Source organism: Bufo gargarizans, chromosome 6 (assembly GCF_014858855.1).
Source record: "Bufo gargarizans isolate SCDJY-AF-19 chromosome 6, ASM1485885v1, whole genome shotgun sequence".
Classification (NCBI taxonomy): Eukaryota; Metazoa; Chordata; class Amphibia; order Anura; family Bufonidae; genus Bufo; species Bufo gargarizans.
The window spans coordinates 129,319,038-129,342,883 of record NC_058085.1 but is presented as its reverse complement, the minus strand read 5'-3'; the positions used below and the strand labels follow the sequence as shown (position 1 = coordinate 129,342,883).

At 43.6% G+C, this 23,846-nt stretch overlaps 1 protein-coding gene and 1 pseudogene across 1 annotated transcript in view; both read right to left on the bottom strand.

Annotated features, from left to right (window-relative positions):
* Positions 1-1,253: 1,253 nt before the first annotated feature.
* LOC122942043 lies at positions 1,254-4,230 on the bottom strand (annotated as a pseudogene).
* Positions 4,231-4,879: 649 nt separating this feature from the next.
* The window catches only part of LOC122940191, a 78,103-nt gene continuing 59,136 nt past the window's right edge, over positions 4,880-23,846 (bottom strand). Inside the window, exons 2-4 of the mRNA XM_044296632.1 lie at positions 18,173-18,365; positions 6,862-7,134; positions 4,880-5,090 (exon numbers count right to left, since the gene is read on the bottom strand). Coding sequence (XP_044152567.1) covers positions 4,915-5,090; positions 6,862-7,134; positions 18,173-18,362 — 639 coding nt within the window. The 5' untranslated portion in view covers positions 18,363-18,365 and the 3' untranslated portion in view covers positions 4,880-4,914. The remainder of the gene's footprint in view (positions 5,091-6,861; positions 7,135-18,172; positions 18,366-23,846) is intronic.

The window sequence follows — 23,846 nt, the reverse complement described above, 5'->3', positions numbered from 1 at the left end:
TTTTCGTTTAATACATTCATGCGGTTTTACGCTTCATTCACCAAAATAATTTATTTTGTTTTATTTTATTTTAAAAATTTTAATTTTGCTTTAATTGGGTTGTTGGCGTCCATGTTGTGGTTCTTACTTTAGCAAGGTGGGGACCGCATGTGGGCTTCCATTTTCAAAAGGTTTTGTGCACTTAACATTGTACAAGACTGATTGATAAACCTAATAAAAGTTTTTTGTTTTATTTATTATTTTAATGCGGACTTAGGTTCTAACATGGTGTTGTCGGTTGTCCTGGAAAGGATGCCTGGCTTCCGTGTTGACCTCTCTACATGGTTGGGTGTTACTGGCGTTATACTCATCCGTGTGGTAATCCGGTTTTGGTAATGGAGCGTTATTGCCACATGTATATATAGATATATACATTTAAATGTAATCTTACTTCTTGACAATTATATAATGATTATTTTCACATGCTAGTGTAATATAATAATAGACTTTAATCTTTCAAAATTACCTGCTGACAGAATAATAATCTTGAAGCCATGTCACCATTTTGTGAGTGATTCTACTCATTGCATCACATGTTGATGTCTTTTTTGAGGAAGCTATGCTCCAACATGTCCAGTTTAACAAACGGACACTATATCAGAATCATGCTAGTTATTTCTTTGCTGACTCATCAATTGTTTTTTTTTGTTGTTTTTTTTCAGACACATTTGATGTTTCAAAATTTTTTGAATAATGGAACTAATATAACTGAAGAAAACTTTAATATGCAATATTGTATTATTGAGGTTGAAATTTGGATCACAGTATGGATAATTTGATACTTTTTTTATATAAAGATACTTTTTCAAAAGTATAAATTTATTTTTTGTTAAAATTTGGTTGATACTCTATATATATTTATTATACATTTTGAATGTAGATTTGTATTTTGTAATCTAAAGTTTTGTTCAATAATACATTTGAAAGGTAATAGTGTGTTCACACAAAGGTTAATTAATGTGCGTTAAACAATAATTTTCTATTATAAATTACGGTCTTTTTTTTTCAAAGTAAAGAAAACTTTAATTTAGTGCTCTAAAGTTTTCAGAGCAGCCATTTACAATGAACCAAAATAAGTAAATTTCCTAACGGCAAATTACTACCTTAAATACTGGAGTGCGATAAACAAAATTCTCATTTTTACAAACATACAACATATTGTTTCATGTAAAACTGAATCTGTAAGAATGTCTCATCTGCTTAACCACATCCGACTAGCCCCAATCTTCGTCCTCCTCCGCTGCCGCCCGCGCTGCAGGTTGTGAAATGCCAGCATTGCTGTAACCGTTGTCCTCCTGGAAGTCACCTCTCTTCCTGCTATCCACTGAAGCAAATTTGCTTGGCTGTGAACTAAATGTTGGCATGCCATGGGCACTGAACGCAATCTCTTCAAGCCAAGCAGGTACTGTCACGAACTATGGATCCGATTGCTCCGGATCCCTGAGCTGTGACCTAGTGGTCTGTGACAGAGTCTGCGCACACACAGAGACCTCACGTGACCGGGGTGTATCTTAAAAGGACAGGATGAGCTGGGCCTGGTATAGCCTTTATGACCTTTTATAGCCGGCATCACAGAGTAGTGGTAATAAAAGTGTCCATCTATATCATAGGTGACCCCGGCTTCAGGAAGATGAGAGTTCACAGTTTTTTTACATATGCCAGAAGCATATAAGATGGCTACCCAGAGGAATTATGTATGCCGGCACAAGGTACCTCCTGGTGAGCATCGGTTAAAACTTTCACTAGTCCACGGACAATTTTTTGCTCGTCATCACCAATCTTATTAAAAAAAGAAATGGCTTTTCCAGTGTTGCCGCAGCGTCCGGTTCGGCCGATCCTGTGAACATATTCGTCAACATCGCCAGGGATGTCAAAATTTATCACATGAAGGACGTTCTCGATATCTAATCCTCTGGCAGCAACAGACGTGGCAACAATCACAGGACACTGTCCAGAGCGGAAGTCGCCCAGAGCATTCTCCCGCTCTCTTTGCTCTCTGTCCCCGTGAATGCTTGTGCAGGGGATTTTTTCTTGACAAAGAAATGTTGCAATTAAATCCGCCATCTTTTTGTTTTTCACAAAAACCATTGTGCGCTCATGGCCTATGAGTTGTAAAAGTTCCAGCAGTTTAGCCTGTGACGAACTGCGACCGCCGCGGCCACAATGAGTCACGAAACTGTAACAGATTCTAGGTCTTGGTTATACGCAGAGGGTAAATTCACAATGCACTCAGAGACAGGTTGTACCTTTCCTCAGAATCAATGTACACTGTCCTTTCTAGAACTCCTGTCTGGCTTTCTATCCCAAGGCCCGGATGCCTAAAGGGTGGCTTAAATCCTTGGTAAAATATATCTTCCTCAGGTATTAGATGCTTGCTTTATTTTCTAATGCATCTGCCCATCAGGGTTACTTATCTTTCCCTGGGATTTCCTTACTTGTCTGTTGAAGGACTGTGGGTTTCTCCCAGGAGGTTCTGTCCTGCTACTGGGGTGTCTTCAGAGCATTCCTTGACTTGACAACAATTTTCTTACATCTTCCATAAAACCCATGTCCAGCATACAATCAGCTTCATACAGAACAAGGTATTTCACTTGGCTCAACCCAATCTTCTCCTTGTTAATAACGTCCAGTAACCTCCCAGGTGTCGCACAAAGGATGTTGCAGCCTTGAAATATCTGGCGCAGTGAATTAGACGTTTGTGTTCCTCCATAGATTACAACTGGACGAACGACAGTTCCGTATGCAAATTTCCAAGCATCTAGGTAAATCTGATTGATCAGCTCTCTGGTAGGAGCAACAATTATGGCTTCTGGTTCCTGAAGATCTTTAAACTGACTCTGTCAATCGGAGACAGCATAAATATTCCGACAGTCTATGCCTTCTTATAATAATACCCCTCAATTATATTTAAAATCAATTTAGTACTTGATTTCTCTCAGTCGACAAATGTTTGTTTAAACCCAAATCTGGTTTATCTTTTATCTATATAAAGATATATATATTATCAACCATACTGGTCTAGAACTGAATTCAGTTCCTTGGAGATAATACCGTGCTTTCACTAGTATATTTTCAATATCCCTGTATTGGATTATTTTTCAGGATGATGCTGCAGATACACCCCCATCTTATTCCAAAACAGATACTATACACAAAGTATGGTTAATTGAATATATATATATATATATATATATATATATATATATATATATAGATATGTATTATATTAAATTAATTATCCTATAAAATATAGGTAAGGTTATACTATACCAAAATGTCAGCTAGCAAAAATCAGTTTCAATGGTTCTAAGATGGCTGCCTCCAATGACTGAAAAGGTGGTCAGGGCTGGATCTGGTCTTTTGATGATGTTCAGAGAGAGAGCTAGAGAGCTCTAGAGATCGATCCCTTCTGTCAGCCCATACCATCTTTTTATCCTATCTTAGAAAGGGCTTGGCCAAGTTTTATCATTAACTAGTGACCTCACTTTATAATCAATATAACCTCCCTCTAGTATTTTACCCTAACACTAGATGGCACTAGTATTCCATACAAAAATCGAATCACTCACTTCTTTCTCTTATCTAATATACTAGCAATAAATGTTATCTAAGGTTTCAGACAAAACCTTGAGAAGATCTTGAATAGACAATGGCTTTTTTACTTCGTCAACCACCTGGTTTATCCTTGTACAATGTTATATTGGCCTTTTCAATAAAATATAATAATAATGAACTGTTATAATTTTTTGATCTAGATAGTTTATTTTATTAGGACAACATTGTATATGTAAGCGATGAATACACATGCTGTACTTGGGGGTTCAATCTGTTTTTTTATACTTTTATAATCGGTCTTCCACATCCCCATCTGTTAAAAATTTTTGTCTGCTGAAATATAATAACTTGACACTCTCTAGTACTCCTTAGTTATGCCAAACTTTGTGTAGTAATTAGAATACTACTTTAACTTACCTACTGCATGCTGATCTTGGCCTGATACTTCAGAATTCTCTGTAGTCATTATACTCCACCGTTAGCATTGACTTCTTATTGTCCTGATTATTGAGAGTTATGTGTAGGCCGTATAATCCACTGTTAATATCTAGCTACTGTGGATTCTGCTGCGGTCTGTTCTGATCATGGCGAGTTAGCATTCAGCCTTTTGAGAATACACATTACCCGCTGCAGCATGTCCTGCTGAGTTAGGATGAGATTATACTCGACCGTTAATATCTACCAGCTGCAGATGCTGTCTGTCATGATCATACAGAGCTATGTCAAGCTAGTTGTTTGTCCTTTGTAGCTATGTGAAGTTCTTATACAACACCATCAGCTGTCCTGATAAAGTTGATTTTTCAATTTACAAATCAACCTACAATGTTAACTTTACCAACGGCTGCTGTCCAGATGAAGCTGACTTGTATGCCTCAGAATATAACATTAGCTATAACTGCTGCTGCTGTCCTGATCAAGTTGATTTGTTATGTATATACCTTATAATAAAACACTATAAATACCTGCTGCTCCTGCTGCTGTACATTTAAAGGTGACTTGTAGCCCTCAGAATACTATAGCTCTACCTGCTGCTGTCTTGATCAAGTTGATTTGTTATGTATATGCCTCATAATACAACACTACCTGCTGCTGCTGTCATGAAAAAACGTATTTATGTGTAGGCCTTATACTACACTATTTAGATGTACTTACTGCTGTTGTCTGTCCGAACCCTGCTGACTTTCAACGTGGACTAAAGGCTCCTTTACTGATAAGTCTGCAGTTAAAATTATACAAAAACATAACCTTATAGAAAAAAAAAAGTATGGAATCAATATAACTTAAGAAAACTTTTTTAATAACAAAAAAATTAGAATAAAATTAAGGGAACTTTTGCAGTTCTTCCTGCAGGCTTGCGAGCTCCTTCAGGTCCTCCCCATATTGGCATTCAAATTCCTGCAGCATTCTTTGGGATTTTTGAATGAGGGCTCTTAATTGCCTGATTTTCCCATGCCTCTTTTGCATTAGAGCAATTTTAGCAGAAATTTTCTTGATTACTGTTATGAAAACACAAGAGATAAATATATCAATTAACAATAAGTCATTTATTGAATTGTGTGTAGTATGTAGTTAAGTGCAGAGAATTTGAGTGTCATTTTTAAAGTATACCATAATAAATGTAGTTCTATATTAGATTATTTAGTGACATTTTAGTAGTTTTAAAGAAAATTTGTTGTGTTATATAATGTTAGTTTATGTAGATTAAAGAGTTATTGTGCATGTCTGTTGTTTGATATTACTGTGGTTTTGGTTGTCCCATTATTATTGTTAATTTTATGATCTTCATCACCTGCTATATAATTGTAGGGTGCAGTGTTTCATGACTTTCAAAATTGCTCCGTACTATTAACCGTGGTCTAATAGCCGATCTACTAGTCCAGAGCAGCTAGCCAATTATATAAAATAAGGCCTTTTCAGGTATTTGTCAAACACCTGCTGTCTAGATCTCTCCTATTGGACGTATTTCAAAGACATAAGCATTGCTGCTACGTAGCTGAAGGGGGGGGGGGGGGTAAGTAGGTGTCATGTGGAGGTGACAAATGCTAAAAAAGACTGTACGACAGCACCTGTTGCCTTAGAGGTGAAGCAGGGGACACCAGTGTTTTGTTCCCCTGCAAGCGCTGATATTGACTGTTACAACTCTACAGCCAATTAAATAAATTCACATATGTGGTGGTGTTCAGGTGAATTATATGCTAAAAGTGGAACTGCACTGGGGTGCATTTAGTCCTGTAACCACTTATTTAATAAAAAAAAATGTGTGTAAATTCATTATTATTTTTTTTGTCAATTTGAACGGTTTTTTCTAGAAGACAATCGTTGGCTCATTATGTAAAATTGCGGATTGATCTAATTGCTTAGCATATTCATTGAGGGGTGTAGTTTGCCTAATTAAATAACTTTTTTTTGTTTTCAACTCTAGGGTCACATAAGGGCGTCTTCTCTTAACATGCGACATAGCTTCCAATTACCATTAATTTAAATCCTTTAGCCTAAAGCCATATTGTGCTCCTTGCAGTCGGAAGCCTGCTGTGCGACCAAAGTTAAGGGTTTTGTGCACAACTGTTTGTAAATATACATATTGTTTGTAATACGTTTAAGATTTTTTTATGATTTAAACACTACAATGTTTTCAAATAAAATAGTTCGTAATTTATAATTTGTTCAAATTATTTGAATTTTTTTTAACATTTTAATAGATTACCGTTGGACAATTAAATCGTTAACAGACTTTATAGGATAAATTTGGATTAAATAGAGGGTGTGTGGTTTCTGAAATGGGGTTATTTATTTGTCGCTGACACTATGTAGGCCTCAAAAAGTGACTGCATAACCAAACTGTTATTGTTAATTATATTTCTGTTAATAAATTATATAAACATGATATAGGCATATGGCGATTGTAAACTTATACATTTATTTAATCTCTATTAATCTATATTGTAGTATCATTTGAAATTTTTATTTTGATTATATCATTTTATTTCTAATATTTTTTTAGATTAGTTACTTCGTTAACAAAGATGCCATTAAAATTTTGACTATGTTTTACCACTGTCATGAAGTACAATGTGTAACGATAAGATAGAACTATGCCCGTGAACAGTAAACTCGTTTTAAAGTTATTAGCACAAACATAGATACCGTTTAACATTTAAGAAAAATGTTTAATTAGCGTTAAAGTAGAAATGGGCATTGGGTACTGAGGGTTAATGTTTCTAAATATGTGATGTATACATAATTACAATGATGTGTGCACATATTTACCCTCCTGGTGCGGGGTGGTAACCAGCGCCTGATCCTCTTCCTCAGGAGCTGGGGTGGTGGTATCCTCCTCAGCAGGAGCTGGGCCAGACGTTTTTGGCCCTTGAGAGGGTCCGGGCTCGTCAGACACCTCCACAACAATCCCCACATCAGGTGGGTTGGTGGCACCTCGAGGACTGTGGGAGGGGCCCGCCTGCTCATCCTCCTCTGTGGAGACCTCCACTACATCCAAATCCGCCGTGGTTAGACGGCGGCGGACCGTTGGCGCTGGAAGCCCTGAAATCACACAACATTTGGATTTAGGCTCAATTTAAACGTCCGGAATGTCTTTTTCATATCCACCCACACAAAAAAAAAAAAAAAAAAGGACACCGGCAATGTGCGTGACGCATTTAAGACCGCACGTCAATGTCAATAATATAATATGACTATTCTTGGCCTCAATTGAGGACAATAATACAAGGATTATTAATAAATATCATCAGAAATACAGCAAAAAGTATTTGTTAGAAGGTGTAAATATTATATTTAATGTTCATGTTATAAGATCGGATTGTATTGCGATTGTATGTGGGGTCTGATCAATCGGATATTGGCCAGCTGAGCTGATATGTACCTGTCTAGGGTACTTATTACAACAATGATGAATATCTAATCAGACATCATAAAAGACGAAGTTATATTTAGTGCAAAAAGAACTGAAATGTGGACCCAGAAGTGCGGGTCCGCTTTTCTGGAGACGGGACGCACATCGTGCGGCCCCCTTAGAGATGAATGGGTCCTCAAGTCAGTTCAGAAAAATAAATTATGAAATTGAGCACTTGTGAATCGGGTCTTGGCTGTCATTCACGTAGCGGATGTCACGCACGGCATCTGCTCGTGTGAAACAGCCCTAATACAGATTGATGATTGCTGTTTATCTAGATATACACACACACACATACACTACGTGCAGAATTATTAGGTAAATGAGTATTTTGACCACATCATCCTCTTTCTGCATGTTGTCTTACTCCAAGCTGTATAGGCTCGAAAGCCTACTACCAATGAAGCATATTAGGTGATGTGCATCTCTGTAATGAGAAGGGGTGTGGTCTAATGACATCAACACCCTATATCAGGTGTGCATAATTATTAGGCAACTTCCTTTCCTTTGGCAAAATGGGTCAAAAGAAGGACTTGACAGGCTCAGAAAAGTCAAAAATAGTGAGATATCTTGCAGAGGGATGCAGCACTCTTAAAATTGCAAAGCTTCTGAAGCGTGATCATCGAACAATCAAGCGTTTCATTCAAAATAGTCAACAGGGTCGCAAGAAGCGTGTGGAAAAACCAAGGCGCAAAATAACTGCCCATGAACTGAGAAAAGTCAAGCGTGCAGCTGCCAAGATGCCACTTGCCACCAGTCTGGCAATATTTCAGAGCTGCAACATCACTGGAGTGCCCAAAAGCACAAGGTGTGCAATACTCAGAGACATGGCCAAGGTAAGAAAGACTGAAAGACGACCACCACTGAACGAGACACACAAGCTGAAACGTCAAGACTGGGCCAAGAAATATCTCAAGACTGATTTTTCTAAGGTTTTATGGACTGATGAAATGAGAGTGAGTCTTGATGGGCCAGATGGATGGGCCCGTGGCTGGATTGGTAAAGGGCAGAGAGCTCCAGTCCGACTCAGACGCCAGCAAGGTGGAGGTGGAGTACTGGTTTGGGCTGGTATCATCAAAGATGAGCTTGTGGGGCCTTTTCGGGTTGAGGATGGAGTCAAGCTCAACTCCCAGTCCCACTGCCAGTTTCTGGAAGACACCTTCTTCAAGCAGTGGTACAGGAAGAAGTCTGCATCCTTCAAGAAAAACATGATTTTCATGCCGGACAATGCTCCATCACACGCGTCCAAATACTCCACAGCGTGGCTGGCAAGAAAGGGTATAAAAGAAGAAAATCTAATGACATGGCCTCCTTGTTCACCTGATCTGAACCCCATTGAGAACCTGTGGTCCATCATCAAATGTGAGATTTACAAGGAGGGAAAACAGTACACCTCTCTGAACAGTGTCTGGAAGGCTCTGGTTGCTGCTGCACGCAATGTTGATGGTGAACAGATCAAAACACTGACAGAATCCATGGATGGCGGCTTCTGAGTGTCCTTGCAAAGAAAGGTGGCTATTAGAGTTGAGCGAACACCTGGATGTTCGGGTTCGAGAAGTTCGGCCGAACATCCCGGAAATGTTCGGGTTCGGGATCCGAACCCGATCCGAACTTCGTCCCGAACCCGAACCCCATTGAAGTCAATGGGGACCCGAACTTTTCGGCACTAAAACGGCTGTAAAACAGCCCAGGAAAGGGCTAGAGGGCTGCAAAAGGCAGCAACATGTAGGTAAATCCCCTGCAAACAAATGTGGATAGGGAAATTAATTAAAATAAAAATTAAATAAATAAAAATTAACCAAAATCAATTGGAGAGAGGTTCCATAGCAGAGAATCTGGCTTCCCGTCACCCACCACTGGAACAGTCCATTCTCAGATATTTAGGCCCCGGCACCCAGGCAGAGGAGAGAGGTCCCGTAACAGACAATCTGGCTTCATGTCAGCAGAGAATCAGTCTTCATGTCATAGCAGAGAATCAGGCTTCACGTCACCCACCACTGTAAGAGTCCATTTTCATAAATTTAGGCCCAGCACCCAGGCAGAGGAGAGAGGTCCCGTAACAGACAATCTGGCTTCATGTCAGCAGAGAATCAGTCTGCATGTCATAGCAGAGAATGAGGCTTCACGTCACCCACCACTGCAACAGTCCATTTTCATAAATTTAGGCCCAGCACCCAGGCAGAGGAGAGAGGTCCCGTAACAGAGGATCTGGCTTCATGTCAGCAGAGAATCAGTCTGCATGTCATAGCAGAGAATCAGGCTTCACGTCAGCCACCACTGCAACAGTCCATTGTCATAAATTCAGGCCCAGCACCCAGGCAGAGGAGAGAGGTCCCGTAACAGACAATCTGGCTTCATGTCAGCAGAGAATCAGTCTGCATGTCATAGCAGAGAATGAGGCTTCACGTCACCCACCACTGCAACAGTCCATTTTCATAAATTTAGGCCCAGCACCCAGGCAGAGGAGAGAGGTCCCGTAACAGAGGATCTGGCTTCATGTCAGCAGAGAATCAGTCTGCATGTCATAGCAGAGAATCAGGCTTCACGTCAGCCACCACTGCAACAGTCCATTGTCATAAATTTAGGCCCAGCACCCAGGCAGAGGAGAGAGGTCCCGTAACAGACAATCTGGCTTCATGTCAGCAGAGAATTAGTCTGCATGTCATAGCAGAGAATCAGGCTTCACGTCAGCCACCACTGCAACAGTCCATTGTCATAAATTCAGGCCCAGCACCCAGGCAGAGGAGAGAGGTCCCGTAACAGACAATCTGGCTTCATGTCAGCAGAGAATCAGTCTGCATGTCATAGCAGAGAATGAGGCTTCACGTCACCCACCACTGCAACAGTCCATTTTCATAAATTTAGGCCCAGCACCCAGGCAGAGGAGAGAGGTCCCGTAACAGAGGATCTGGCTTCATGTCAGCAGAGAATCAGTCTGCATGTCATAGCAGAGAATCAGGCTTCACGTCAGCCACCACTGCAACAGTCCATTGTCATAAATTCAGGCCCAGCACCCAGGCAGAGGAGAGAGGTCCCGTAACAGACAATCTGGCTTCATGTCAGCAGAGAATCAGTCTGCATGTCATAGCAGAGAATGAGGCTTCACGTCACCCACCACTGCAACAGTCCATTTTCATAAATTTAGGCCCAGCACCCAGGCAGAGGAGAGAGGTCCCGTAACAGAGGATCTGGCTTCATGTCAGCAGAGAATCAGTCTGCATGTCATAGCAGAGAATCAGGCTTCACGTCAGCCACCACTGCAACAGTCCATTGTCATAAATTCAGGCCCAGCACCCAGGCAGAGGAGAGAGGTCCCGTAACAGACAATCTGGCTTCATGTCAGCAGAGAATCAGTCTGCATGTCATAGCAGAGAATGAGGCTTCACGTCACCCACCACTGCAACAGTCCATTTTCATAAATTTAGGCCCAGCACCCAGGCAGAGGAGAGAGGTCCCGTAACAGAGGATCTGGCTTCATGTCAGCAGAGAATCAGTCTGCATGTCATAGCAGAGAATCAGGCTTCACGTCAGCCACCACTGCAACAGTCCATTGTCATAAATTCAGGCCCAGCACCCAGGCAGAGGAGAGAGGTCCCGTAACAGACAATCTGGCTTCATGTCACCAGAGAATCAGTCTGCATGTCATAGCAGAGAATGAGGCTTCACGTCAGCCACCACTGCAACAATCCATTGGCATATATTTAGGCCTAGCACACAGGCAGAGGAGAGGTTCATTCAACTTTGGGTAGCCTTGCAATATAATGGTAAAATGAAAATAAAAATAGGATTGAATGAGGAAGTGCCCTGGAGTCCAATAATATATGGTTATGGGGAGGTAGTTAATGTCTAATCTGGACAAGGGACGGACAGGTCCTGTGGGATCCATGCCTGGTTCATTTTTATGAACGTCAGCTTGTCCACATTGGCTGTAGACAGGCGGCTGCGTTTGTCTGTAATGACGCCCCCTGCCGTGCTGAATACACGTTCAGACAAAACGCTGGCTGCCGGGCAGGCCAGCACCTCCAAGGCATAAAAGGCTAGCTCTGGCCACGTGGACAATTTAGAGACCCAGAAGTTGAATGGGGCCGAACCATCAGTCAGTACGTGGAGGGGTGTGCACACGTACTGTTCCACCATGTTAGTGAAATGTTGCCTCCTGCTAACACGTTGCGTATCAGGTGGTGGTGCAGTTAGCTGTGGCGTGTTGACAAAAGTTTTCCACATCTCTGCCATGCTAACCCTGCCCTCAGAGGAGCTGGCCGTGACACAGCTGCCTTGGCGACCTCTTGCTCCTCCTCTGCCTTGGCCTTGGGCTTCCACTTGTTCCCCTGTGACATTTGGGAATGCTCTCAGTAGCGCGTCTACCAACGTGCGCTTGTACTCGCGCATCTTCCTATCACGCTCCAGTGCAGGAAGTAAGGTGGGCACATTGTCTTTGTAGCGTGGATCCAGCAGGGTGGCAACCCAGTAGTCCGCACAGGTTAAAATGTGGGCAACTCTGCTGTCGTTGCGCAGGCACTGCAGCATGTAGTCGCTCATGTGTGCCAGGCTGCCCAGGGGTAAGGACAAGCTGTCCTCTGTGGGAGGCGTATCGTCATCGTCCTGCCTTTCCCCCCAGCCACGCACCAGTGATGGACCCGAGCTGCGTTGGGTGCCACCCCGCTGTGACCATGCTTCATCCTCATCCTCCTCCACCTCCTCCTCATCCTCGTCCTCCTCGTCCTCCAGTAGTGGGCCCTGGCTGGCCACATTTGTACCTGGCCTCTGCTGTTGCCAAAAACCTCCCTCTGAGTCACTTCGAAGAGACTGGCCTGAAAGTGCTAAAAATGACCCCTCTTCCTCCTCCTCCTCCTCCTCCTCCTGGGCCACCTCCTCTTCCATCATCGCCCTAAGTGTTTTCTCAAGGAGACATAGAAGTGGTATTGTAACGCTGATAACGGTGTCATCGCCACTGGCCATGTTGGTGGAGTACTCGAAACAGCGCAACAGGGCACACAGGTCTCGCATGGAGGCCCAGTCATTGGTGGTGAAGTGGTGCTGTTCTGTAGTGCGACTGACCCGTGCGTGCTGCAGCTGAAACTCCACTATGGCCTGCTGCTGCTCGCACAGTCTGTCCAGCATGTGCAAGGTGGAGTTCCACCTGGTGGGCACGTCGCATATGAGGCGGTGAGCGGGAAGGCCGAAGTTACGCTGCAGCGCAGACAGGCGAGCAGCGGCAGGATGTGAACGCCGGAAGCGCGAACAGACGGCCCGCACTTTATGCAGCAGCTCTGACATGTCGGGGTAGTTGTGAATGAACTTCTGCACCACCAAATTCAGCACATGCGCCAAGCAAGGGATGTGCGTCAAATTGGCTAGTCCCAGAGCTGCAACGAGATTTCGCCCATTATCACACACCACCAGGCCGGGCTTGAGGCTCACCGGCAGCAACCACTCGTCGGTCTGTTGTTCAATACCCCGCCACAACTCCTGTGCGGTGTGGGGCCTGTCCCCCAAACATATGAGTTTCAGAATGGCCTGCTGACGTTTACCCCGGGCTGTGCTGAAGTTGGTGGTGAAGGTGTGTGGCTGACTGGATGAGCAGGTGGAAGAAGAGGAGGAGGAAGCCGAGAAGGAGGAGGTGGCAACAGGAGGCAAAGAATGTTGCCCTGCGATCCTTGGCGGCGGAAGGACGTGCGCCAAACAGCTCTCCGCCTGGGGCCCAGCTGCCACTACATTTACCCAGTGTGCAGTTAGGGAGATATAGCGTCCCTGGCCGTGCTTACTGGTCCACGTATCTGTGGTTAGGTGGACCTTGCTACAGATGGCGTTGCGCAGTGCACACTTGATTTTATCGGATACTTGGTTGTGCAGGGAAGGCACGGCTCTCTTGGAGAAGTAGTGCCGGCTGGGAACAACATACTGTGGGACAGCAAGCGACATGAGCTGTTTGAAGCTGTCTGTGTCCACCAGCCTAAATGACAGCATTTCATAGGCCAGTAGTTTAGAAATGCTGGCATTCAGGGCCAGGGATCGAGGGTGGCTAGGTGGGAATTTACGCTTTCTATCAAATGTTTGTGAGATGGAGAGCTGAACGCTGGCGTGTGACATGGTTGAGACGCTTGGTGACGGAGGTGGTGGTGGTGGTGTTGGTGGTACATCCCCTGTTTGCTGGGCGGCAGGTGCCAACGTTCCTCCAGAGGCGGAGGAAGAGGCCGAGGCGGCAGCAGCAGAATAGGCCGAGGCGGCAGCAGCAGAAGAGGTAGCAGGGGGAGCCTGAGTGACTTCCTTGGTTTTAAGGTGTTTACTCCACTGCAGTTCATGCTTTGCATGCAGGTGCCTGGTCATGCAGGTTGTGCTCAGGTTCAGAACGTTAATGCCTCGCTTCAGGCTCTGATGGCACAGCGTGCAAACCACTCGGGTCTTGTCGTCAGCACATTGTTTGAAGAAGTGCCATGCCAGGGAACTCCTTGAAGCTGCCTTTGGGGTGCTCGGTCCCAGATGGCGGCGGGCAGTAGCAGGCGGAGTCTCTTGGCGGCGGGTGTTCTGCTTTTGCCCACTGCTCCCTCTTTTGCTACGCTGTTGGCTCGGTCTCACCACTGCCTCTTCCTCCGAACTGTGAAAGTCAGTGGCACGACCTTCATTCCATGTGGGGTCTAGGACCTCATCGTCCCCTGCATCGTCTTCCACCCAGTCTTGATCCCTGACCTCCTGTTCAGTCTGCACACTGCAGAAAGACGCAGCAGTTGGCACCTGTGTTTCGTCATCATCAGAGACATGCTGAGGTGGTATTCCCATGTCCTCATCATCAGGAAACATAAGTGGTTGTGCGTCAGTGCATTCTATGTCTTTCACCGCTGGGGAAGGGCTAGGTGGATGCCCTTGGGAAACCCTGCCAGCGGAGTCTTCAAACAGCATAAGAGACTGCTGCATAACTTGAGGCTGAGACAGTTTCCCTGGTATGCATGGGGGTGATGTGACAGACTGATGGGGTTGGTTTTTAGGCGCCATCTGTGCGCTTTCTGCAGAAGACTGGGTGGGAGATAATGTGAACGTGCTGGATCCACTGTCGGCCACCCAATTGACTAATGCCTGTACCTGCTCAGGCCTTACCATCCTTAGAACGGCATTGGGCCCCACCATATATCGCTGTAAATTCTGGCGGCTACTGGGACCTGAGGTAGTTGGTACACTAGGACGTGTGGATGTGGCAGAACGGCCACGTCCTCTCCCAGCACCAGAGGGTCCACTAACACCACCACGACCATGTCCACGTCCGCGTCCCTTACTAGATGTTTTTCTCATTGTTATGGTTCACCACAACAACAAATATATTATTTGGCCCAATGTATTGTATTCAAATTCAGCGGGATATAAATTTGAGGCCTAGTATTTAGGCGCTGGGTGACCGGTATGGATTTAGTGACAGAATTAGACTTGGAAATGCACAGAAGCGTGTGTGTGAAGTTATTCTGAATGACCCTATGTGCACCTTGAATATTATATACCCTTTTTGGGATAGATTTCAAATAGCTCTGATATAGCAGGAACCACTAAATTATGAAATTGCTAAATTGGGAATTGTATTTCAACCCAGAACAAAAAATGTGCTTTGACGGACACTAAATATCTTGCCCAGCAACAACAGTACAGCGGTAACGAGAGATTTAGCAGGATATAAATTTGAGGCCTAGTATTTAGGCGCTGGGTGACAGGTATGGGTTTAGTGACAGAATTAGACTTGAAAATACACAGTAGCGGGTGTGTGTGAAGTTATTCTGAATGACCCAATGTGCACCTTGAATATTATATACCCTTTTAGGGATAGATTTCAAATAGCTCTGATATAGCAGAAACCACTAAATTATGAAATTGCTAAATTGGGAATTGTACTTCAACCCAGAACAAAAAATGTGCTTTGACGGACACTAAATATCTTTCCAAGCAACAACAGTACAGTGGTAACGAGAGATTTAGCAGGATATAAATTTGAGGCCTAGTATTTAGGCGCTGGGTGACAGGTATGGGTTTAGTGACAGAATTAGACTTGGAAATACACAGTAGCGGGTGTGTGTGAAGTTATTCTGAATGACCCAATGTGCACCTTGAATATTATATACCCTTTTAGGGATAGATTTCAAATAGCTCTGATATAGCAGAAACCACTAAATTATGAAATTGCTAAATTGGGAATTGTACTTCAACCCAGAACAAAAAATGTGCTTTGACGGACACTAAATAACTTTCCCAGCTACAACAGGACAGCGGTAACGAGAGATTTAGCAGGATATAAATTTGAGGCCTAGTATTTAGGCGCTGGGTGACAGGTATGGGTTTAGTGACAGAATTAGACTTGAAAATACACAGTAGCGGGTGTGTGTGAAGTTATTCTGAATGACCCAATGTGCACCTTGAATATTATATACCCTTTTAGGGATAGATTTCAAATAGCTCTGATATAGCAGAAACCACTAAATTATGAAATTGCTAAATTGGGAATTGTACTTCAACCCAGAACAAAAAATGTGCTTTGACGGACACTAAATAACTTTCCCAGCTACAACAGGACAGCGGTAACGAGAGATTTAGCGGGATATAAATTTGAGGCCTAGTATTTAGGCGCTGGGTGACCGGTATGGATTTAGTGACAGAATTAGACTGGGATATGGCCAAAAAATAACCACACTATTGCTGGTTAAATGCACTTGGTGACGGGCGCAGCTTGCCCCTGATGTAGTATATGGCCAAAAAATGAACAGACTATTGCTGGTTAAATGCACTTGGTGTCACAGCTTGACCAACCACACTACTGAGGGTTAAATGCACTTGGTGACGGGCGCAGCTTGCCCCTGATGTAGTATATGGCCAAAAAATAAACAGACTATTGCTGGTTAAATGCACTTGGTGTGACAGCTTCACCCTGATGTAGGCTTTAGCCAAAAAACAACCACACCATTGAGGGTTAAATGCACTTGGTGACAGGCGCAGCTTGCCCCTGATTTTGTATATGGCCAAAAAATGAACAGACTATTGCTGGTTAAATGCACTTGGTGTGACAGCTTCACCCTGATGTAGGCTTTAGCCAAAAAACAACCACACCATTGAGGGTTAAATGCACTTGGTGACAGGCGCAGCTTGCCCCTGATTTTGTATATGGCCAAAAAATGAACAGACTATTGCTGGTTAAATGCACTTGGTGTGACAGCTTCACCCTGATGTAGGCTTTAGCCAAAAAACAACCACACCATTGAGGGTTAAATGCACTTGGTGACAGGCGCAGCTTGCCCCTGATTTTGTATATGGCCAAAAAATGAACAGACTATTGCTGGTTAAATGCACTTGGTGTGACAGCTTCACCCTGATGTAGGCTTTAGCCAAAAAACAACCACACCATTGAGGGTTAAATGCACTTGGTGACAGGCGCAGCTTGCCCCTGATTTTGTATATGGCCAAAAAATGAACAGACTATTGCTGGTTAAATGCACTTGGTGTGACAGCTTCACCCTGATGTAGGCTTTAGCCAAAAAACAACCACACCATTGAGGGTTAAATGCACTTGGTCGCAGCTTGTGCTGGCGCACCACAAGACACAAAATGGCCGCCGATCACCCCAGAAAAATGTGACTGACAAACGGTCTGGGCAGCCTAAAAACAGTGAGCAATTGAGGATCAGCAGCTCAATGATCCACAGCTGCAGATCGATCAGTTAATCAAGTCCTTTGGAGGAGTTAATCTGCCTAATCTCGCCCTACTGTCGCAGCCGCAACCTCTCCCTACGCTAATCAGAGCAGAGTGACGGGCGGCGCTATGTGACTCCAGCTTAAATAGAGGCTGGGTCACATGGTGCTCTGGCCAATCACAGCCATGCCAATAGTAGGCATGGCTGTGATGGCCTCTTGGGGCAAGTAGTATGACGCTTGTTGATTGGCTGCTTTGCAGCCTTTCAAAAAGCGCCAAGAAAGCGTCACAAAAGCGCCAAGAAAGCGACGAACACCGAACCCGAACCCGGACTTTTACGAAAATGTCCGGGTTCGGGTCCGTGTCACGGACACCCCAAAATTCGGTACGAACCCGAACTATACAGTTCGAGTTCGCTCATCCCTAGTGGCTATATTGGTCACTGATTTGTTTTTGTTTTGTTTTTGAATGTCAGAAATGTATATTTGTGAATGTTGAGATGTTATATTGGTTTCACTGGTAAAAATAAATAATTGAAATGGGTATATATTTGTTTTTTGTTAAGTTGCCTAATAATTATGCACAGTAATAGTCACCTGCACACACAGATATCCCCCTAAAATAGCTAAAACTAAAAGCAAACTAAAAACTACTTCCAAAAATATTCAGCTTTGATATTAATGAGTTTTTGGGGTTCATTGAGAACATGGTTGTTGTTCAATAATAAAATTAATCCTCAAAAATACAACTTGCCTAATAATTCTGCACTCCCTGTATATTTATTATTATGTGTGTGTGTGTGTGTGCAAAGTACAAAATCAGCCGGTTACATCATACATCACTACCGCACTGTGTGGATAAATATATATATATATATATATATATATATATATATATATACACTCACAGCGAGATAGAGATATATGAGGTAAAGGGATGATTTGCTATGTTTCACAACAGGTAAAAATAAGTAATAATTTGTAACGGGTGATAAAAAAAAAAAAAAAGTACCAGGGCAGACTCTCTGACTGTGCTCTTTGACCCAGTCCGGGTGCCTCCTTTTCAGGTCAGACCATTTTTTTACAATTTGAATTTCGTCGTGGGTCCGCCCAAATTTTTTTTGTAAGGCCTTGACGACCCCCACGACAATCGCCCTCTTCTCGGCCTGCTTCCGGGTCCGGTCATAACCCTTCTTCAACATGCGCTGCAGGATAAAGATGCAAACATGTATTACAAAATTTAGGAAATACAAGGATTATTAATAAATATCATCCAAAACACGGCAAAAAGTATTTGTTAGAAGGTGGAAATATTATATTTAATGTTCACGTTATAAGATCGGATTGTATTGCGATTAAATGTGGGTGGGGTCTGAGCAATGTGATATTGGCCAGCTGAGCTGATATGTACCTGTCTAGTGAAGCGACGGTACGATATGGGGTGCACCCTGGGTAACGCTAAATGAACCAGCAAATAATGGCAGGAAGAAATTTGTAATTTTTCTCCAGACCAATAAGACATGAGGCCAGATTTATCATTAGCTCAAGTCAGAATAATGGAGTGAAAAAGTCGCAAGAAAATGAGCAAACGCTAAAACTGCGCACAAATTTGCGAGTTTCTCCTGCTCTGCACTATGCTCGCCAGTTTTATGAAAGTGGACGTGTTTTCTTATGTAGATGAATCTCTAGACACATTTACTATTGGAACAATTTAAAAAGTTGCAAAAAAAAAAATAAAATGCGCTAGTTCACTCCAGTGAGGACCATGCTTATCTTAGGGCTCTTTCACATCTGCGTTCTTTTCTTCCGGCATAGAGTTCCGCCGTCGGGGCTCTATGCCGGAAGAATACTGATCAGGATTTTCCTAATGCATTCTGAATGGACAGTCCGTCCTTCAGGATGCATCAGGATGTCTTCCGTTCCGGAACGGAACGTTTTTTGGCCGCAGCAAATAGCGCAGCATGCTGCGCTTTTTGCTCCGGCCAAAAATCCTGAAGACTTGCTGCAAGGCCGGATCCAGAATGAATGCCCATTGAAAGGCATTGATCCGGATCCTGCCTTAAGCTAAACGTCGTTTTGGCGCATTGCCGGACCCGGCGTTTAGCTTTTTCTCAATGGTTACCATGGCTGCCGGGACGCTAAAGTCCTGGCAGCCATGGTAAAGTGTAGCGGGGAGCGGGGGAGCAGTATACTTACCATCCGTACGGCTCCCGGGGCGCTCCAGAGTGACGTCAGGGCGCCCCAGGCGCATGGATGACGTGATCGCATGGGGCGCTCTGACGTCATTCTGGAGCGCCCGGGGAGCCGTACGGACTGTAAGTATACCGCTCCCCCGCTCCCCGCTACTACTATGGCAACCAGGACTTTAATAGCGTCCGGGCTGCCATAGTAACACTGAAAGCATTTTGAAGACGGATCCGTCTTCAAATGCTTTCAGTACACTTGCGTTTTTCCGGATCCGGCGTGTAATTGCGGCAAGTGGAGTACACGCCGGATCCAGACAACGCAAGTGTGAAAGAGGCCTTATGAGAGTTTTTAATAGAACATGCGACTTTTTCGTAAGGACGTGCAAACTTTGTAAAGCTGCTTACTGACGGATAAACTGCTACCGTAAAAAGGGATGATCATAAATCTGGCACTATGTGTTTGTGTGTGGTATGCAGTGTGTGGCAGGAAAATATATATGCAATGTGCATGATATTTCTTTGCTGTCCATACATACATACATACTTCTTACAAAGTGCTGTGATGTCAAAACAATACTTATTACAATAATGATGATTATCTAATCAGACATGATTAAAAATAAAGTTATATTTAGTGCGCGTATATATGCGCATAACTGCGCATGCGCGAATATGTAAACATACTATTGCTTAATAATTACTATACTATACAGATATGGTGCGAACATGCATTCAAAATGTTATGACATGAAGTGTTGTACTTACGGTTAGCAGCAGTTCATCCTCTTCGTCATGGAATCTTGTGCCCACCATTTTCTCTTGTGAGGAGTTGAAGATTCACTTTTAAAATGGAGTTGACGTACTCGCGATAAACCACGCCTATGATGCGCGCGCTGGTGCGCGCGCAGGTGCGCGCGCACAATCTCAACACACTGACTTAGGTGGTGTATGTAGCGAATAAACGAATAGAGAGAATAAGCGAATATATCGAATAGGCAAATTATCTAACAGGCAGCGGTTGGGCGAATATTTGAAAAATGCTATTGATTGACCCTGACGTACTCGCGATAAACCACGCCTATAATGCGCGCGCACGTGCGCGCGAACAATCTCATCACACTTCATATTTTAGGTGGTTATGTAGCGAATAAACGAATATAGCGAATAGGCGAATTATCTAACAGCCAGCTAATAGGCGAATTTTTTAAAAATGCTATTAACCCTAGTTAGTTAAAATATACCATCGGAACTGAGTTTTCACTAACGTACGGAAAACTTAGATCCGATGGTATATTTTGACAACACAGTGAAGTGATGCTTGTCGGGTTAGGCTAGGTCTACACGACGACATTTGTTGCGCGACAAAAAGTTGCGCGACAGATAGGGCACGACATTTGTCGCACGACATTTTGTTGCACTAATGTCGCGCGACAATTGTTATAATGGCAGTCTATGGTGTCGCACTGCAACATGCGACATGTTGCGACTGCGACGCGACAGTCGCAGAAAAATCCATCTCAAATGGATTTTCTGCGACTGTCGCGTCGCAGTCGCAACATGTCGCATGTTGCAGTGCGACACCATAGACTGCCATTATAAAAATTGTCGCGCGACATTAGTGCAACAAAATGTCGCGCGACAAATGTCGTCGTGTAGACCTAGCCTTAGAGTTAAAATGTATCGCATAATATGTATTATGCGATGCGAAAATTCGAATTATCGCATATGCGAAATAATAACGAATTTGAATATTCGCGAATATTTTACGAATATTCTTTCGAATATTCGCGAAATTTCGCGAATTCGAATATGGGACATGCCGCTCAACACTAATCATAATCCATATAAGTGATAAGATATGATTTTTATGAACATCATATCTTATCACTTATATGGATTATGATTATGCATAATTATTTATTACTTCTTTGGCACATATGTATGTACATGAAATATGTTTCCACTACAGGAATTCACATTATAGGGATTTGTGCGTGTGTGTGTGGGTGGGGGGGTTCCCCTTCCTTTGATGCATCCATATCACAATTTTTTTAGTTGTGAGGGGTATTTATTTTATATTATTTAGGGCTCTTTCACACTTGCGTTGTCCAGATCCAGTGTGTACTCCATTTGCCGAAATTACACGCCGGATCCGGAAAAACGCAAGTGAACTGAAAGCATTTGAAGACGGATCCGTCTTCAAAATGCGTTCAGTGTTACTATGGCACCCAGGACGCTATTAAAGTCCTGGTTGCCATAGTAGTAGTGGGGAGCGGGGGAGCGGTATACTTACAGTCCACGCGGCTCCCGGGATGCTTCAGAGTGACGTCAGAGCGCCCCATGCGCATGGATGACGTGCCATGCAATCACGTCATCCATGCGCGTGGGGCGCCCTGACGTCACTCTGGAGCGCCCCGGGAGCCGCACAGACGGTAAGTATACTGCTCCCCCGCTCCCCACTACACTTTACCATGGCTGCCAGGAATGGTTACCGGCAGCCATGGTAACCATTCAGAAAAAGCTAAACGTCGGATCCGGCAATGCGCCGGATCCGGATCAATGCCTTTCAATGGGCATTAATTCCGGATCCGGCCTTGCGGCAAGTCTTCAGGATTTTTGGCTGGAGCAAAAAGCGCAGCATGCTGCGATATTTTCTCCGGCCAAAAAACGTTCCGGTCCTGAACTGAAGACATCCTGATGCATCCTGAACGGATTTCTCTCCATTCAGAATGCATGGGGATAATCCTGATCAGGATTCTTCCGGCATAGAGCCCCGACGACGGAACTCTATGCCGGAAGAAAAGAACGCAGGTGTGAAAGAGCCCATAATTTATTTTTCAGTGTATTCACTTTAGCAAATATTGTGATTATTATAATATTACATGTTCACTGCTGCTTGATTGTGTATATATATATATATATATATATATATATATATATATATATCGTTTTTGTACTCATCACTTTTTTGGTCTAGGGTCATGATCTCATTGATATAGGGGATGATGAGACCCGCACACTCTGTTTTAGTGGTGGGTGCCCACGGAGGACGATAAAACGTCACGTAGCACAGAGAAGAAATTTGTGGCACACCAGAGTAAATTTGATGCAATTTAATTCATTGATGTTTTACATCATTTCATTTCAACTGAAATGAAATGATGTAAAACATCAATGAATTAAATTGCATCAAATTTACTCTGGTGTGCCACGAATTTCTTCTCTATGATCTCATTGATGGCATAGGTTTCGATTACCATTTTTGACTTATGGATCCAGTTACAATATTGCACAATATATATATATATATGTAACCCTGTGAAGTTACACAGGCTGCATTAGCTGAAATGCCCAGTAGATGGCAGATGGACTCAGTATGCTGTTAATAAAACATTGAGCATTGGTCACATGATTGTGACATCATCGTAGGTCCTGGAAGTTTTCTGGAAGTTACTACATGCTCAGCCAGAGAAAGGACATGTTGTGAGAGACTGCAGCACAGAGATGGAACCTTGCTGAGAGAACCTGCTTCACCCAAGATCACACCTGCTGAGAGAGGGACCTGCTGGCAAAGACAAGCACTGAGTCCAGACGTCTGGTGAATCCAGTGAGAGGAGACTGCTGCTGACTGACCTGGCTAATCGTGTTGTGAGGGTAAGCCAAACCTCTCCCTGTATCACCACAGGGCACCTGTCTCCTCACTCACAGTAAAGACTCTGAGGTCCAGTGACGGACATTACACAGCTCAGGCTGCTTCAGTGACCCTGCAGAGCAGGACTTATAAGGGCCCCAACTCTCCTATGTGCACCAACGGCCACTAGGGCGAAGATAAGGGGGTGGGACACAGGCGTGCTTGTGGGTGGGTGAGGAAAATCCACATTGCATTGTTACCTGTATTACTCTATTGTATTTTCTTATGTATGTTGGTTAATTTGCTGCTTACTATATAAAGTGAATTCCAGTTAGGCTGTGTCAGTCTCATTGCACTAAGTATGTTCCCAGTGGGACCCCACATCCCTACCCCGGATGCTCCACTGGGTGGAGGCACTGCCGCAGACATGTACCCCAGCTCCCAGATAGCGGAGGCTCAGGATCCGCCTGTCAGGCATAGTGAGTTAACTAGGTTTAGGGACCCTAAAGACACTAGGGGGCGCCCTCAAAACCCCGTTACATATATATATATATATATATATATATATATATATATATTTTTTTTTTTTTGTTATAGCAATATAGAAGTTTTTTTTATGGGGTTGTGCATATATCGGTAATGGTGAAGGCTATAGGGGGCTCTATACTATGCTGCTCTGCCTGTATATATTACTCTGATATGCTGTATGATTGAGCTGACTATTGGCAATTTTGATCTTTGTGCCCCCCATATATTGTCCTTCACATGTGGTTATCTTTCCACTGTCCTCTATACATTGTCTCCACCTGGCATATGCGCATCGCTCCGGTGCGCTGTCTGGCTGGCATTGTAGTGATGCTCCTATACCT